Source organism: Fusarium vanettenii (assembly GCF_000151355.1).
Source record: "Fusarium vanettenii 77-13-4 chromosome 5 genomic scaffold NECHAsca_5_chr5_3_0, whole genome shotgun sequence".
Taxonomy (NCBI): Eukaryota; Fungi; Ascomycota; class Sordariomycetes; order Hypocreales; family Nectriaceae; genus Fusarium; species Fusarium vanettenii.
The window spans coordinates 1,984,573-2,001,847 of NW_003315878.1; the positions used below are offsets into that span (position 1 = coordinate 1,984,573).

Sequence of the window (17,275 nt, forward strand, 5' to 3'; positions counted from 1 at the left end):
TTGGTGGCAGAAGGAAGAAGGGAATTTAACTGCACTTTGATTCCACTTCAGGGTGGCTCCTCCTCCTGTGAAGACAAAGTCTTGTGCGCGAGGGCAAACCTGCAGTTTTTTTCATCTCACAATCTCCTAGGCAATACGGTCTCCGTAGTCATTCTAGGAACAACTGCCGCAGGGAGAGTCGTTATTTATGAGAAGCAATAAGTAAACTAGTAGTCCTTCCAAACCGATCCCGCTCTTTTACTTGCTCTTATTAAAAGCTACACCAATTTCAAACACACAAAGAACTCGGTGCTGATCGAGAAAATACCACAGTGACCGGAATCTTACCCATTCCAATACTTGAAGCTATGGGAGAATGGAACGCACACTAGTTGGTCCTGGAGCTATCGATGACTTACCTTGGCGCTTGAACCAACTCGTTTCATCCGGCTTCAGGGCTGAAACCTTGACTATCTGGATTAGATGCTCCGGAGGCGTGGTTCTGGACTATGGCTTCTCGGCCGATTCTAGATTCCATCTAGGCGAGGCACCAAGCTTGATGCGCCCACCCGCCATGGTCAAGCCACGTGCTTTAGGAATGGGAACAAGTCTAGGTCGGGTGTAGGAACTTTGATGCCGCAATTAGCTACACAATTTTTAAGGTGTAAGCCTCCAGAGATCCGGGTCCGTTCGGTTTCTTTCTTGTCCGAGGCTGGCATCAGTCCTCTTATATAACACCAGGACCCTTTCTTGGCGCACAGGCGTTTGCACGAACTTCTTCTTCCTCTTGAATTCTTTCTAATTCAGCAAAAATGTGGTCCCGGATATTTACCTTCTGCCTTGCCGGCTTGTTCTGGGGCGAGGCCATGGCCATCGTCATCCCGGCACAGAACTCGACCAAGGTCAAGGTGCAGATGGAGCACTTAAGTCTTCGGGCCACTGGACCCCTCGGTATAGCCATTAGTCGAAATAATTGGAAAGTTACATGCGATAGCGACAACCCGGACTCAGACAATGCCTGTCAAAAAGCAATCGATGGCGATGTAAACAGCTTTTGGCACACGGCTTGGTTTGAAGATACAAGCAAAGACCCAACGCTTCCGCATACACTCACGGTCGACATGAAGACCGTTCAAAACGTCAACGGCATCTCTGCTCTTCCTCGACAAGACGGTACCACACACGGATGGATCGCGAGCCACGACATCTTCCTCAGCACAGATGGGAAAACCTGGGGATCCCCTGTTGCGACAGGAACATGGTATGCAGACGGCACCGAGAAATTCTCCAACTTTGAGACGAAGCGGGCTCGCTATGTGCGTATTGTCGCCACCACCGAGGCATACGACGGTCCATGGACGAGCATCGCCGAGTTCAACGTCTACAAGGCTGCTTCTTACACTGCACCCAAAGCTGGAATTGGAATGTGGGGACCAACACTCGATTTCCCAATAGTTCCTGTTGCTGGAGCAGTTGATCCAGAAACTGGAAAGGTTTTGGTCTGGTCTTCGTATTATCACGATACCATGAACGGTTCTCCTGGAGGCATGACGCTGACTTCGCTCTGGGTTCCAGCGACGGGCAACATCACCCAGAGAGAAGTCTTTGAGACCAACCACGACATGTTCTGTCCTGGAATTTCCATGGACGGAACAGGGCAGATCGTTGTGACGGGTGGTAACAGCGCTGCGAGGACAAGCACCTGGGACCCTGTCAAGAATCAGTGGGTATCAGGACCCGACATGAGGATCGCCCGTGGCTACCAGGCCTCCGCCACCACATCAAACGGCAAGGTCTTCACTATTGGAGGTTCTTGGGCTGGTGGTGAAGACTTCAAACCTGGAGAAATCTTTGATCCAAGCTCGAGGAAGTGGACACTCCTCCCGAATGCGAAGGTCCAGCCTATGCTCACGGCTGATGCCCAGGGACTCTTTCGTTCTGACAACCATGCATGGTTGTTTGGGTGGAAGGGGGAGACCATCTTTCAGGCTGGTCCCAGCTCTGCCATGAACTGGTACTACACGGGAGGCAAAGGAACGGTTAAACCTGCGGGTAAGAGGCAGTCCAGCCGCGGAGTTGATCCTGACTCTATGTGTGGCAACGCCGTCATGTTTGATGCTGTCAAGGGAAAGATTGTCACATTTGGTGGAACACCAAATTACCAGGACTCTTACGCTACGACAAACGCTCACATCATCACCATCGGTGCCCCTGGAACGCAAGCAAATGTGGTCTTTGCCAGTGACGGCATGTACTACCCTCGTGTCTTTCATACGTCTGTTCTCCTACCAGACGGCACGGTATTCATCACCGGAGGCCAAGAATACGCCATTCCTTTCGAAGACTCGACTCCTCAGCTTACACCGGAACTATACATCCCTGACAGCGACACCTTTGTCAAACAGCAACCCAACTCTATCGTTCGAACCTACCACAGCATGTCAATTCTTCTCCCCGACGCAAGAGTCTTTAATGGCGGTGGTGGGCTATGTGGTGATTGTTCAACAAATCACTTTGATGCTCAGATCTTCACCCCAAGTTACCTCTTGACCAAAGACGGCAAGCCAGCCGCTCGACCAAAGATCGTCTCAGTTTCGGCCACTACAATCAAGGTTGGCGGTTCCATCACTGTCACGACGGGAGGCGCTATAAACACTGCCTCGCTGATACGATATGGAACGGCCACGCATACTGTCAACACTGATCAACGTCGTATTCCCTTGACGTTGACTGGCGCTGGGAAGAATAAGTACACGTTAAAGGTTCCTAGCGACTCGGGTATTGCTCTGCCTGGGTATTGGATGTTGTTTGTCATGAATTCTGCGGGAGTACCTAGTGTTGCGGCTACGATCAAAGTCACTACTTAGTCTACCTTGCCAGCATAAGTTTTAATCAATTCACTGCATCTATGCTTTACAAACCAACTGTTCCAAGTCCTGAGTTTGTAGTATGAAAAATGATTGATCCTCCACCACCATCACCTTGTCAGTGACAATACTGCATATCACCTCTGTCTTTGAAACCTTGACGACGAGGTCTTTGAATTACCCACCTCAGTTGTTATTCATGTCTTTAACAGCTTCTTGAGTAGTCGTGAAATCATTTTTCATTCCTAAGAATTTAGCCTTGGCAACCATCGAGGAACAAAGATGAAGGGATCACTCTGCTCCGTAAAAGGAAATCACGGAACCAAATATTTAGACCTCAACTCCAACACAAGCATTAAGCCTAAATTCAAGCTTTCGGCACAATTATCTAGCGTTTTATAAGTCGCTATAACACTTCGGAAGGTCGTCATCGGGCCCTCGGCCTATATAGGCAGTTGTCCCATCCCACGATGCCAAATGGCTCCATGATCGACACATTTTAGATACTTCGGTATAATTCTACCCCGACATGCGCCCCCAATACGAGCCTGCAACGTGTAGAATGAGGAAATTGGGGGTTTATGCGTTCCTATTGCCTCGGCATATAAATTGCACATATAGACTTTTCTGATGCCATGTTTCAAGATGGTCATTGGCGGAATAACACATTGTTCTTCCCGTGTGGGGGAAGGGTGAACGTGATGTAACTTGGCGAAAGGACAGCATAGTCGGATGCTTTTGGAATATATGTTGTTATATAGCCAGCGTTGTCTGCTTCTGAGGGGATTTTGAAAGTTACCTCCTCTCCTGCTGTTGGCGTTTGTCTTCGACTACTACATTCTGCATCTTGTTCAAAATGAAGTTCTCTTCGGCTTTCCTGTATGTGCTGAGCTCACTTGGTGTAGCTCAAGCTGCTAAGCCTCCCTACTTTATTCTCACTGGCGACTCAACCGTCGCTGTTAATGGAGGCTGGGGTGATGGCTTCCTGGCCGACTTGAAGAGTCCCGCTTCTGGCGTCAACAGCGGCAAGAGTGGCGCCACGATCCCTTCTTTCCGAGCCGAGGGCCGCTGGAATACTGCTATTGAGGCTGTCAAGAGCCACAAGGGAGCCCACGAGTCTATTGTGACTATTCAGTTTGGACATAATGACCAGAAGACGTATACTCTGGAGCAGTACTCGAACAACTTGATTGGGTTGGTTAACGAGGTCAAGGCAGCTGGAGGAACACCTGTGAGTATCTCATCTGTATTCTAGAGTCTGCTCGTGTACATACTAACAAATCAGATCGTCATTACATCCCTCACCCGCCGTACTTTCAGCGGTGGCCACGTTGTCGAGAACCTCGCGGAATGGCGAGATGCCGCCATCGCAGTCGCTAACGACCTCAACGTCAAGTATCTCGACCTGAACACCGCCAGCACCAACTACGTCAATGCCATTGGCCAGGCGAATGCCGATTACTACAACCTGAGCCAGGGTGACAGGACCCATCTTAACCCAGCTGGAGAGATTGTCTTTGGTCGTCTGGTTGCTGATTTGCTGCTTGAAAAGAGACCTGACTTGAAGAAGTATGTTGTTCCTAACGAGGCTTTGAGCAAGAAGATTCGGGACGGAGAGTTTGCCACCGGCGAGGAATGAATGTTCCTGGGATATCAGAAGCACTCAAGCAAGTAGGATCAAACCAATGGCCCCTAGTTGGTAAAGTATGTATGGTTTTGAATATGAAACACGCCTAGTATATCATCAACGTATCTAAACTCTGGGCCAGGGTATTTTCCTCTCTAGTATAATCCGTGATCCACCGAAACTCATCTATTATCTCAGCCTCCCAATCTAGGAGCACCTGGAGGCTACCGATCCTTCTAAATTCAGTAGAATTTGTTTCAATCTTCTGCAGCAAGAGGCAATGCACTTCCAGGCTCTTGAAAGTGTTCCTGTTGGCTCTGTCGTGTGTAAGGATCGGTAGACAATACGGAGCTTCTTCTTCAATATCGATATCATCGTCCACATCAAGAGAGAACTCGAAGGTGTAGTGTCCGCCCCTATCGCCTCTCCATTCTGCGTCTTCGAGATTGGCGAGGTTAACCTGACCCAGCTTTCCAAGAACGCGGATATAACCTCCTGTCACGTTGGTGTAGATCTGGTCGGTGCTGCTCTCGATTTTCACCTCGGTGATTTCAACCAAATACCGGCCAATGCCTTCGCGGTCCAACATGTTGATATTTGCAGCTTCAAAGTCGAGAGACGCCCAGCTCCACGAAGGACCTATTGCCAGTCAGAAGGTGTCAACCACTCGTAAATTCTTACTTACCTCGATATGTGGTTGGTCTAGTGACGATCAAGTCATCTTGTCCAACCATGTTCTGCAGCTTCCAGAGCAACCCATGAGGAAGCTGTCTCTTCCACAAACCCGCCAAATACTCGTCATTGAGAAGAGCCTGTGCTTGACTCGCTATACCTGCAATGGCAACAAGACGATCCGATTCTTTCGTGAGGTAGCACCTGCAGAACATCTGCATTAACAGTTCCCAATGCTCAACACCATCCCTTTCAAGACCATCTCTCCAATCCTTGGTGCTCCCTGGAAAGTCCTGATCCACATCATCACCAAGTATCGATGGTTCGGAGGGCAAGCCACAGGGATAAGTCTCGCAGGCTTTGAGTGTCCGACATTCCCAGAATAGCTGAGATGAAAAGTGCAAGGTCCGAGGGCTCAATAATCGCTCCTGGAAGACCCAGCCTCTGCCATTCAAAGTTGCCCGAGAAATAGACTTGAACCAGTGACTATTCAAAAAGAAGACATATTCGCTCTCATGTCCTTTCCAGTTGACGTGCGCGGTATGCGGTGTTATTAAGTGAGGATCTCGCCAACTGTACAATCCGCCTTGACCATGGGAGGCTGATGTTGCTGCAAAGTTGCAGAATGAGTATTCATAGACCTTTCCCATGTTCGATGATTCCTTCAGCCAGTCTGTCTTTGAGTCTTGGATGATGCAGAGGGAATCTATCCATATGTATCGAATGCCTAGGCTTCGACACAACCGAATCGCATCGTGAAAGGTAAACGGCAAGTCGGCTGGCCGAATACGCTGCATGAAGTCGTTTGTATTTGACTTCTTCAGCTTGAGCATGTTACTAGTCCCCCAGCGATGGCTCAAGGATATGTACAATGGTGACGGGGAGCTGGAGCTGAGAGATGAAGCCATCACCAATTTCGGATCCTGGGTCGACCAAGCAGGTCCGACGTCAATCAGGCGAGTCGGGAGCCACGATTGATGATCTCGTACGCGACACTTTTCGTGCTGTGTGGCGCACTCAAAAAGCCAGAGCGTTGCTATCGATTGGCAGGCATCAACGCTATTCGGTGGTCTTGGACAATCAGGTAGCATATCCCCGACGGCTGTATCCAGTGTTAGACCGTTTCGTCCAGGCATCTAACAGAAGAACTTGCCTGTCCTAGGATACATGTCTACCGAAAGAAGTTCGGGGTAAACATGAGCTGACGTTTTAAGCTGATAGACTAACGCACAGAAGCCGGCTGTGTCGTCGTCCCAACAAATCTTTGGACCGATGACAGCCTGTTCGACATTGATCCTGTCGCCAAGTCGAGAAGAGGCTTCATTCCATACTATCCTACAAAGAGGACAGCCAGATTCGGCAGCCTCAAGGACATCCCTTCCCCGGCGCTTCCAGCTCGCAAATGCAGGGTCTTGCCAGCAGTCACAATTGCCGGGCTCCAAGTCCGGCTGCGTGAATAGGTCTTGGCATTTATGGCAAAGCTGGTCGGGTTGTGTCATCGTATCACCCGAGGTCAGTTTGTTTGACGAACGATGAAAGGGCAGGGCACAGGGGAAAAGGTGAGATAAGGGTGGGTTTGTTGCTAGAGCCCAGAATAGCTGCATGGGAGAGTGATCAACAGGTTCTAGCCCATCAGTCCTAGTCACGTGCATTTCATCAAGAGAAGACATCATGGCCATGTCTTGAAGTGCAAATTGATGCATCTTCTACTCATCATTGCATGTATCGATTGAAGAGAGATAATATTGTCCATCTACAGATAAAACTTGCCCTTCTGTACCTTACCGACCACCACATCCTCCATCGGCGCCGCCAACGCGATCCGACCAATCTCAGCATGAGGCTCAACGTCGCCCAGCATCACCTTGACCTCTTTCATCTTGGCCATCTTGTCATCGCCGCTCATGAATGACGAATGCTTGATATCGTCGCATCTATTGTCCAACATTCCCAGCGCCAGAGAGCCCAGCACCTCAGGCACCATTATCTTGAAGCGAACGACAATGGCAGCCAAGGCTACGCCGAAAAGAACAGTGGATGATGCCAGCAGCATGATTAGCCATAATGTGCTGTACTGGACAATCTCGTCCCGGGTATACGTGTCCCTGTTGACGAAGCTGACGGAAAGATTGTTTGCGTTTTCTTCAGTAAAGCCTCCCGCCACATCTCCTGGGTGAATGCCCAGCAACAGTTGCGAGTTTATCAGGTGCGAAAGACGAGTCTCAAATGTCGCACGCGGGAGTGAAGCAGGTTCAGTCTTGTTCCTCGCCGAGAGCGCGTTGAAGGGGTCGGCGAGGTAGACAATGGTGGGAGTCTGCCCGCCACTATTGTATGATCCTGGAAACATGTTGGCAAAGAGATTCACGAAGCCCTCCGGGTCATGAAAGTTGTATCTTAGGTCGAGCGCAGTCCAGTTGCCGTTTCTTGGCGGCTTCGGCGATCGTCGCACAGAGGACGGGGAGCACAAGGTGCCCTGGCAGTCCATCTTGACGTCAACATATGTCGTGTACAGGTGACATTCCGCGTACGAGTGCGTTTCTTGTCCGAAAGTGCGAGACTCCCATATAAAGACGCGAGCTGTGCGATCCTTCCCTGAGCGATACTTTTCGCCCAGAGCTTCGATGTCATCCCAACACGGTTGGGAGATGCTGGCTCTCAAGGTGTATTCAGGCTGAACGGTGGTCCAATTGCAGTTAGTCCTGTCAGTCGAATTGAAGTCTGGTATAATCGTGGTAAAATTGTACTGAGCATTCACTTTGAGGGTCGTACATTCGGGGTTGATGTAGGATGCCGAAAAGGTAAAGGAATGGTTCCCTTTGCTGGGGAGTGACACCACAGGAACCCCGACAAGTGCCGAGTATTCGATGTCGTCCATCTTTGAGACATCGACCCAGTTTGTGTCCGAGGCACTTTCTGTGAGCCTCTCAATCATGGGGACACGAATGTTTCCCCAGAGATCTTGGTTTCTGCCCTGCAGCAATCGTGCGGATATCATGGTTGCAACGGTGGGCGGGACCAACAACCTCCTAGCCTGCGCCGTGTCGCTGGCAGTCAACATGAACCGGAATGGAGCAAATGTTTCCAGCACCGTCAAGTTGCCTGTACCGTTTCGGAAAGCCTGGTCGGCGCTTATTGCCCGCAGCGCAGCCTGGCTACCTAGGGGCGACAGGCACCACAGCAGAAGAATGGCGATGGCGAGGGCGTTGAAGGCCTTGAGCCGAGCTTGCGTGAAGACTGCTTCAGCTACTGTGTGGCTGCCGACCAGCTGTTCAATCAGTCCGATGCGAGTGCCGTTCTGAAGCCGCCAGGTTGCGAAAGTCTTTAACGCAGCGCCGGCGATCGCGGCGAAGAGGACGGGGAACACGGTTGGACCCTATAACTGTAAGTTACTTTGACACTATTTGGAAAGAAACGATCATACATATTTGGCTATATCCAGCAAGAGTTTACTCGTCGACCCTGGCGTGGCCGGTGTTCCGTCGCTCACGTATATCAGGCCACCGAAAAGAACAAAAGCCAGAGCGACAATAGCAAGAGCGAGATCGAGGGTGGTAGTGAGGAGTCTTTTGAGCGCCCATGGCCCCTCCAGCAGACCCGGTTCAGCTTGCTCTGGTGTGTCTTTGTGCATCTTGTTGAGCGAGCTGGGTTGAGGAGAAGGCAATCAACAACTAAATCGAGTCAAAGAAGCAAGCCTTTAAAAAGAAGGAAGCACTCCTCGAGAAAGAAGAAATATCCGGGTCATTTATCCATCTCTGTTACTCAGCTGTGGATGTTTTCTCAAAACCAGGCTGCCAAGAAGCTGAGAATAAAGGATCAACCGGTACAACCCATAAACCCTCACGATTGGATGCATATTGCTGCAGGCTCCCATCACGAGACACGGGCTGGCGGTTCCGTATACTGTTTGATTCGAAAGCCTAGATGCAGAGCAGAAGCCGGTGAGATGCCGTGGAAAACGCCTCAACCTGTGTGTTTCAGCTCTGGCGGCAGTGCGAGGTAAGTTTGTCGTTACTCAAAGCCATCTCCGTATTTTCAAGGAGAAGGGCTGTTTAGATGTTGCTCAAGATTATCCAGATGTTGATTTGGCTCCAAAATGCGTAGAAATACCTAACACCGCATCAATCAGCCAGTATCAGTAAGTGAATGGGTAACCTTCTCCCTTCATACATTGCAAAACAAGACGACTCGTACAGTCTTCCAGTAGCCGCCTCTTCAACAACAGTCGTACCCAGTTCCTGCAGTCATTCATCGCATCCCGTAGCACACAGGTACCTCCTTAAACGTTTCATCGATCCGCATGAGCCACTCCAGCCTTTCCTTTGCTTCCTCACGTTCATCAGGCTCATACAATCGATATCTGAACCAATCTAGAAAGGTCTTTAGATCCCCATAACGATCGTCAATCCATTCTCGCTCAGCATCTGAAAAGTGTCGCTTGGCGAGGTGCGAATTGATGCGATCCAGAAGCAATTCGGGCTCATTCGCGAAGGCGCGTTGTTCAATCAAATCCCCATATCCTCTTTCTTTACGCATTTGACGTCGGTCAGACTCCTCGGCCATGGTCATCTTCATTATAAATGTCCCCTCGCGGCGTTCATCCTCGTTGTACATGTTCAGTTGATGCTCCCGTAGAAACCGGAACTCGTCACCCCAGTTCTCCTTCAGCCAAGCTCTCTCGGAGTCAAACATGCAATCAACATGGCCTCTGTGGAGCTCTGCGAACCGATCTCTCTCGATCTCGGGCCAATACACCGCCAGGATCTTCTCCGTTGGCGGCACATCGGGACCCGGTATAGTACCCCGAGGTAGTTTAGTGAAACTGAGTACGGCATTGTTTCCCCAGCGTCTGAAGCGCGCGATGGGTGAACCTTTGTCTGTCACTTTCCAGATATGGTAGGGCAGCTCGATAGGATCAATGTAGTAGTCCTCAATGATCGGGTGCCCGATTATGTTCCAGGCAACGTCTAGAGAGTGCAGAACGTTCCTCAGGATGAATTCGGTACGTTCGCCATCTAACCACTTGATGGTGATGGCAACAGTCCCGACGCCAATGGCTGTAAGCTCTTCACCCTGGGAATTGGTAAAATGTGTCCGGTAAGGAACGTAGTCGTCCTTAAACCAAGCACGATCACGAGCCACACTGTAAAGTCAATCAGCGGGATGCGTAAGAGGGCGACAGACAAGAGGGATAGTTACTGAACATTGGCAAATGGGATAAATACCCATGCTGGACAGACAACAGGTGGCTCAGGTGGTTGCTCATGTGGTCGCCGTCCCATTTGCCGGCGCGGCCGACGTCGGTTACCGCGAAATGGTCCTGGGTGAGGGCCGCCCGCCGGCTGTTGGTGAGCGTGTCTCTTGTTCCCTTGGTGAGATCTCCGCCGTCTGCGGCCTATTTCTGGAGGCGACATAGCGCCTATAAATGAGGATGAGAATTGACTTTATGGCAGCTGAGGGCAAAGAGCATGACGATAAAATCGTAGAGTGATGATGTTTCAGGACAGTTCAGCGACAACACCCCTCCTTTCAATCCTCAGCTTCGAGCCATTCAACGACAGTCAGATGACCCCGCATTGAGCGATACTGACATTGCCATGAACTCTATCTGATATCGGCCTCATAGATAAACCTCTTGGACGTCTGAAAGGTCCTCGGCTCTGATCCTGGACAGGGTTATGCCAGAGATGCGAGAGGTGTCTGGTGTTACTACTCGTCCGTAATCTGCTGAGTCGTTGAGTCGTCGGCCCAAGGTAGCTCCTCAAGCGCGCGTCTAGCAGCCTTTCTTTCCGCACGTAATCGACGCTTCGCTTTTATGCCCAGCTTCATGCTCGGCTTTAGCGATGTGGAAGTGGCCGGCGGAGTCTCAGTCCAAACCGGCAAATCACACGGGGCATGCGCAACAGCCTCAAGGTAACGAAACAACTCTTTGTCGCCAGGAGTAGCAGTCTCCGGTGTCATCCGTCCATCGCGGACAGCAATCATCAGCGAAGCTTTCAGCACAAAATGAGCATCGTTCCCAGCAGCGTGAAGTTTTGCATAACGGATCCCAAGCTCATCAAGGAGCTTCTCAATGCTGTACCGATAGCACAACTGTAGAGGAAACTGCGCTGTCTTGACTGTATCCAAGACGTACGAGGCTCGGCCCACAATCTTAGGGTCGATATTGTTGAGAACTTTAACCTCCTCCCCAGTCCCATGCCCGACCAAGACGTAATCGCGGTCCTTGGTGAGCAAAGAAATCCGCGATGCAAAGTCCTTGAGCGTCATCAACTCCGTCTCTCCAAAGAGGAAGCTCTTGGCGGCCCATTTGCACGGTCGCGAATCCCGATTAATAAACTGGTAAGACGGGATGGCATCGCGAGGATCATCCGGCTTCTGTAAAAGACACCGAGTGTCAAAAATTGACAAGCCAATGTGGAAACTCTGTTCAGGAGATATGGCTTCGTAGCCTCCTCCCGTGTCGACATCAACAGACAGAAGCAAAACGTCCTTGATGAAAGTGCCGAGCAGGTACTTTCCAATCTGGGGTGGATTATATGGCGAGGTTTGAATGGTCTCGAGGCGATATCCCAGGATTTGTCGGAGAGCAATGTTCTCTTCACGCAGAATTCCAGTGTGCCGTTTCAGCGGCGGGGCCATGATTAATCAAAGTCTTGAAAAGAATACAATGTCCAATGTTAAGTTGGGAATTGACGGGCTGTTTTCTTGACTGAGTGACGTGGCTTGCCATGAAGGTTATCTGAAGCAAAAAGATCTCCTCACCCGAGCTTATCCCTCATCACGATCTTCGGGCTCAGTTAACCCATCAAGGGCCGGGCTGCAACTATAATAAAGAACAGATCTTCAACACATTATAACATCATGACCCGATCTCCATGACAAGGCATGGATCGAGGCCCTTGACATCAACAACAGTTCGGCGCATAAAGGGTATCTTTAACTTCTCATGCATTCATTCATTAATAATTCAGTTAAATATCCAACTCCACTATATCCCATGCATGATCCAAGTTATCCCAACTCCTCGCGCCAAAGGGTATCAGCGCCCCATGCTAGAACCAGCCAGCGCCCGTCGTAGCCAAAAGGCAATAACATATATCGAGATGCTTCCTCCAAATCTCGCTTTTCCAGTGCCTATTCAAAATGTCGTGGTATAGTTCCATCAATTTCACTTATTTACCTCCTCGTCGTGGACCATCCCCATCACAAGGGTCACCTTTGAGCAGCCCGACCCTACGGTCATGCTCACTTCGCAACTGCTTATCCCCAGTTGGGACAAGAGTCTTCTCTTCGAGTCTCTCTTCAAACGCCGGATCACCTGCTCGGAACTTTTCTCGTATGCCTTCAACGCCTGGAGGCGGAGGTGGCGCCACAGCTTCAATGACTTCATCTGGCCAGAGAATTCGATGTGCCTCTTCCACTGTGAGCGGTGGCTCATCGATCTCCTCGTTGTGGTCAACCGTAGGCTTTACAGGAGAGGTCGCAGCCGGCGGTAGATCCACTGGTGTCTGTCGTGGCGTAGTTGGAGTTCCGCTCCTCGTCGATCTCGAGGTGGGTGTTTCAGGTCGTGGCCGTGGTGTCCGCACGGGACTGCCCGCGCTCACCACGGACGGCTCTGTAGATCCCCGGCGATCAGGCCCTCTAGAGAATGAACTCCTGGGCACCGACCGCTGAACGGATGGTGCTTGTGACGAGTACAGGCTATCGTCGTCAGAGTCCGTGTATTCCACATCGTCATCGTCTCCTTCCGTCATAATGGTCATGGCGTCCGCTGTATCGCCTGCTGTTGTCTTCAAGATATCTGATTCCTCCTTGAGCACCTTTTCTTCATTAGTGTTGATAGTGATGGGAATGTGCTGTCTTGTCCCTGCTCGTTTCCGGTCCATGCGCAAGATGTTCCTCATCAAAAAGAGCTCATGCTTCTTGAACGTCTCGTAATACGCCCGGTTAATCATGGCAGCCGCATGAAGATCCTCCAATTCCCCGAGTTCGCACATGACGCGGAGTCGAATGATCTCGGGAAACTCAGTCGCAACACTGTATCCCGGGTCGTTCGCAGCCATGCCACTCAATCCCTTGTTGAGCTGCGTCTGAGGTTCCCGTTCACGGTGTTTCGAGAGAGCCCAGCCATGGCTCTTGCCGCTGATGTCAAATAGCGTCAGGCCCAACACGCTGTTATAGATGTCGTTGATAGACGACCGAAAAGCCGGACCCAGATCACATACACCCCGATGCACAGGTGTCGGTGGTGCCGGTACCCTCCTCAATGCATCAACCATCTGAGCCAAACTCCTAGGCTGTGGCTGTGACTCGGGGAGGTGGTTCAGCACACTTGGTCGCATGATATGCGGCAACAGACCCATCTCATTGTAAACCAGCATCAGCCATCCTAGATTTGTTGCGTCGCACCAATGGCTGCCCTTGGGGCATCTAGGTGTACTTGTGAGCATCATCGGGGTCACGATATCGGATGACAAGCTGTTTGGCTCCGTTGGTGAGCCCCCTGGTTCAACCGAGGTGTGCGTTGGGGCTCTGAGGTATTCCTGAATGGCGTTGACACAGCAGTCATGAACCTGAGCGACCTTGGCGCATCGGACGGCCCAAATCTTGTCCTTGATCTTCTGTGGCCACGGCTTAGCCTGCAACTCCTTTTCGTCGACCAGGTTTAGAATCGTGGTCTTGGACATTCGTGAGAAGAGTTGTCGTAACCCAAAGGCGTAGCTGATCACCAAGAGTCCATCAGGCATGTCGTCGGCACCCTTGTGCATCCATTGGGGCATCCACAGATGTTCCACAACAAGTTCCAGGGGTGATGTGCTCTTGTATCTCATGCAGCACTCGGCGATAGCGACGAATTGCTCAAAACTGATTTCCTTTGGAACCCTCTCATTGTGCATGTGCGCTGCGTGCAAAAGGATCTCGAGAGAACTCAGGCGGTTGAGCTCAACTTGCGGCATGCGGTACAGCTTGACCTCTGATCCATCTTTACAAAAGTACTTTGTCGGGGGTGAAGGTAATAGGGTCGAGAGATCGTCATCGTCGTTGGGATGTAGACTACTGGATTGCCCCGAAAACATGCGAGCAAAGATGGGTGAAGTCTCAGCTAGCATATAAGACGATACTCGAAATCGGAGTGCCGGATCATTGAGACCACATTCAGGAGCGGTGTTTGCGAATTCGAGAACGGCATCACCTCGCTGAGAGATGACATACTCGTTGATTATGCGGTCGGGGGAAATGCCCGATTCGCCGGACTGAAGCATTTGTCGGATCTCGGTCAACTCTTGCTTTATTCTTTCGTAATTGTAGAATCGCATCTCGTACTTAGGGAACTAGAAAAGGTCAGACAGTGTTCGCTAGAGTGAACGACTGAGTAAACTCACGAATTGGGGGTCTGGTGACATGACCCGAGTCACACTGGCATTGCGCATGCGCGCAACAGACTCCTTGCGAAAGGGCTTGTTTGTGAACAAGGCCTCAACCATCTCCGGTGTCGCCTCGCGCTCATTATTCTTGTACGTCTCAATGAGACTCGTTCGACATGCTTCGGCAAGGGACTCGAGGTAGTTCTTCCAATCGCGGACAGCCGTAAGCCAGGCGTCATTCTGGTGAATGCTCTTAACAACACTCCCAGAAACAACCTCGGCCAGACTCCTCCCACTAAAAGAACTCCTCGTATCGTATATATGACCGGGACTGCGGGGAGATTCGACGGATGAATCGCGACGATTCGGAACTTCGCCCCCGCCGCGGGCGCGACGAAGCTCGTCCGTGAGGATTTGTCGGCATAGCGTAGCGCATTGCTCCTTGACCTTTCTAAGATCATTGTAGGCAGCGTCGACGTGGTCGGGCGAGGAGGGGATGTTGCGCGGCATGCGCCCGACCAGGCTCTGGAGCTGGCGGATGTTGGATTCTTGTGTTTCGAGGGGATTGGCGGAATGGGACTCGGGTGATTTGGGATTGAGACCTAGGTCTGAAGTACTCGTATCGGGGGCATGTTGACTTATTATCTTGATCTGTCGCATGGCACACATTAGTCGGGTTCGCCAAGCCAAGTATCGCTTCGACGTACCCCTCTCCTTGGGATCTTGTTGATCAGAGAGTTCCATTTCCGCCCAACGCCCGGGGGAGGGCCATCGCTTGAAGTCCTCGAGACCATGTCGACCCTCATAGATATGTTGGAGTGTTTGTCGCCGGAAGGAACGGAAGCCCGGTGGGATCGCATCAGGCCTCGAGGACTTGCACAGCTTCAGTGCCGGCGCGAGACCACTGCATCATAGCCACCGTGAGGAAGCGAGGCCTCTCCGGGACGAGAGGGGCCGGAAGACTGCTAGAGACTTGCCCGCGTGATCTCGTGACTATCGTATCTTGAGGTTTTCGGCCTTGTTCGGTGGCGACGCAGTGAGAGGCCGTCGAGCCGGGGTCGTCGGATCGTGGGCGCAGGAGGGACGGGGACTGATAATCGCTAGTTATCGGCGGTCGCTGTAACCCCACAGTCTCCGGGGATCTGGGTCACGATGAAGCAAGCGGCAAGGCTGACAGGGTCTACGAAAGACGGCAGAATATCCCCAACAGCAAGACGCTCACTTGTAGAGGAGAAATACGGCAGCCAAAAGGTCAGGTCGGGATTCGGCTATTGTCGTCGTTTCCAAAGGACAGGGCCTGGGCTGAGCGGAAGGCGGAGAGAGCAGGTGCCAAAGGTCGCTAACTAGCGGGCTTGGGCTTGGTGTGAGACTGGGGTTGAAAACCGGGGCGATTAACTGGAGTAGGACTATCGACTGTCTGGACTCTGTTAGCGGCCTTGCGACGACGAGGCTTCAAGATGCGCAAGGACACGCGTTTGTAGATGCACGCGCTGCGGGTGGGATGAGACGGGGTGAGTGAAAGAGGAGAGGATCGGAGGCTGAGATGAGATGGATGGTGAGCGCGGCTGGATGGCTTCTTGGCTCGTACTGTATGGATTGTGACGTATGGCCTGAAAGCCGGGGGTTAGACTGGGGTGGATGCACAGTGCTGGACTCAATCAACACAGTACGGACCGTTCCGGGCGACTCTCTAGGACTGAAGCCAATAAACATACAACGACTTGTATGAAGGACTCTAGAACTTTATATCCCTTCCAGGTGCTTTAATAGACGATCCGTGGGGTTTCGTCGAAAGGGGGGCAGCCGTTTATTCTGTGGAGTACAGGCTGCCGGCTCTTGCTGCTCTCCAGCTGCTACGAAAAGAGCCAAGACAATTGCGGGGGAGGAGACGTTCAAGTCCTAGGTCACGAGACTGCCCTGATCTATATCTGTAGCTCTCAATGACAAGTGTCGTTTGACTAATGTAGAACCATAGTTCTAGTATCTCGTCTCCTCTCGCTCTACTCTGCTGTAAACATGATTGTTCACTCCAACATGTGTTCCTCGGCTTGCCGTCATGGCTCGTGAAAGCTCCACCATGATGGATGGTGGACTAGGCCAGACCAGCTCACGGTCAAGGTACCCGCCAGAATCTCGTGTCAATGAGGCAGCCTCAGGCAGGGTTGCAGAAATAGATGTATAAAGTATTCAATCAAGTCTTCAATATAGTCATTCTCGTAGTTCGTATTCACTCAACTCGGAAGATGCCTAGTCGTATTCAAGGCAGCTCTATATGCACCTCGTCCAAACAGCATCACAATCAGCTGCTGGCCTCACTCCAGCTCAGACACTTGTCACAGCCCTAAATTCAGCCCTTCACAAATACCAAGACCAGAAACCGCCTCGTTGAAACATAATGTCTCATATCTCGCCCCTCCATCTTCACCAGATCTCCCAAGGCCCTAAGGCCCTCTCTCAACCCCTGCCAACACCCACTTTTAGGCTCCGACATAAAAACAACTCTGATTCCTCAAAACATCCCGTCCGCCCTGTCTCTTCTCCAGACTTTTGCGAGGCCCTCTTGTCTGGGGCTTGACGGCACTATTTTTGGAGTGCCGGTCTATGTACCGGGTGTTTCGTGGGGCTGGCCGGTGGGCGGGCCAGGTGGTGTTTGGGGGCCGGATCATGGGTGAAGCCAGGCATCATGGTGATATGCCTCAGAATGGAAATCTGGCCATGGCGTTGACAGCTTCCATTGGTACGTATGAGTATGGATTAGAATATCG

General features: G+C 51.3%; 5 protein-coding genes across 5 annotated transcripts; 2 read left to right on the plus strand and 3 right to left on the minus strand.

Annotated features, from left to right (window-relative positions):
- Window positions 1-893: 893 nt before the first annotated feature.
- On the plus strand, window positions 894-2,846 carry NECHADRAFT_122595 (uncharacterized protein; the record flags this gene model as incomplete). Its single annotated transcript, XM_003050926.1, has 1 exon — window positions 894-2,846. One exon carries the CDS (start codon window positions 894-896, stop codon window positions 2,844-2,846), a length of 1,953 nt encoding a protein of 650 aa, XP_003050972.1.
- An 856-nt stretch (window positions 2,847-3,702) lies between these two features.
- NECHADRAFT_41392 (uncharacterized protein) lies at window positions 3,703-4,485 on the plus strand (the record flags this gene model as incomplete). The annotated part of the gene is made up of 2 exons (XM_003050927.1): window positions 3,703-4,077; window positions 4,132-4,485. 2 exons carry the CDS (start codon window positions 3,703-3,705, stop codon window positions 4,483-4,485), a joined length of 729 nt encoding a protein of 242 aa, XP_003050973.1.
- A 94-nt stretch (window positions 4,486-4,579) lies between these two features.
- NECHADRAFT_80764 (uncharacterized protein) lies at window positions 4,580-8,773 on the minus strand (the record flags this gene model as incomplete). The annotated part of the gene is made up of 5 exons (XM_003051320.1): window positions 4,580-5,112; window positions 5,159-6,247; window positions 6,377-6,769; window positions 6,931-8,518; window positions 8,567-8,773. The coding sequence occupies 5 exons, from the start codon at window positions 8,771-8,773 to the stop codon at window positions 4,580-4,582; spliced, it is 3,810 nt and encodes a 1,269-aa protein (XP_003051366.1).
- Window positions 8,774-9,390: 617 nt separating this feature from the next.
- NECHADRAFT_80765 (uncharacterized protein) lies at window positions 9,391-11,784 on the minus strand (the record flags this gene model as incomplete). The annotated part of the gene is made up of 4 exons (XM_003051321.1): window positions 9,391-10,285; window positions 10,368-10,537; window positions 10,775-10,808; window positions 10,856-11,784. The coding sequence occupies 4 exons, from the start codon at window positions 11,782-11,784 to the stop codon at window positions 9,391-9,393; spliced, it is 2,028 nt and encodes a 675-aa protein (XP_003051367.1).
- A 533-nt stretch (window positions 11,785-12,317) lies between these two features.
- NECHADRAFT_40882 (uncharacterized protein) lies at window positions 12,318-15,304 on the minus strand (the record flags this gene model as incomplete). Its single annotated transcript, XM_003051322.1, has 3 exons — window positions 12,318-14,477; window positions 14,529-15,161; window positions 15,218-15,304. 3 exons carry the CDS (start codon window positions 15,302-15,304, stop codon window positions 12,318-12,320), a joined length of 2,880 nt encoding a protein of 959 aa, XP_003051368.1.
- Window positions 15,305-17,275: the final 1,971 nt, after the last annotated feature.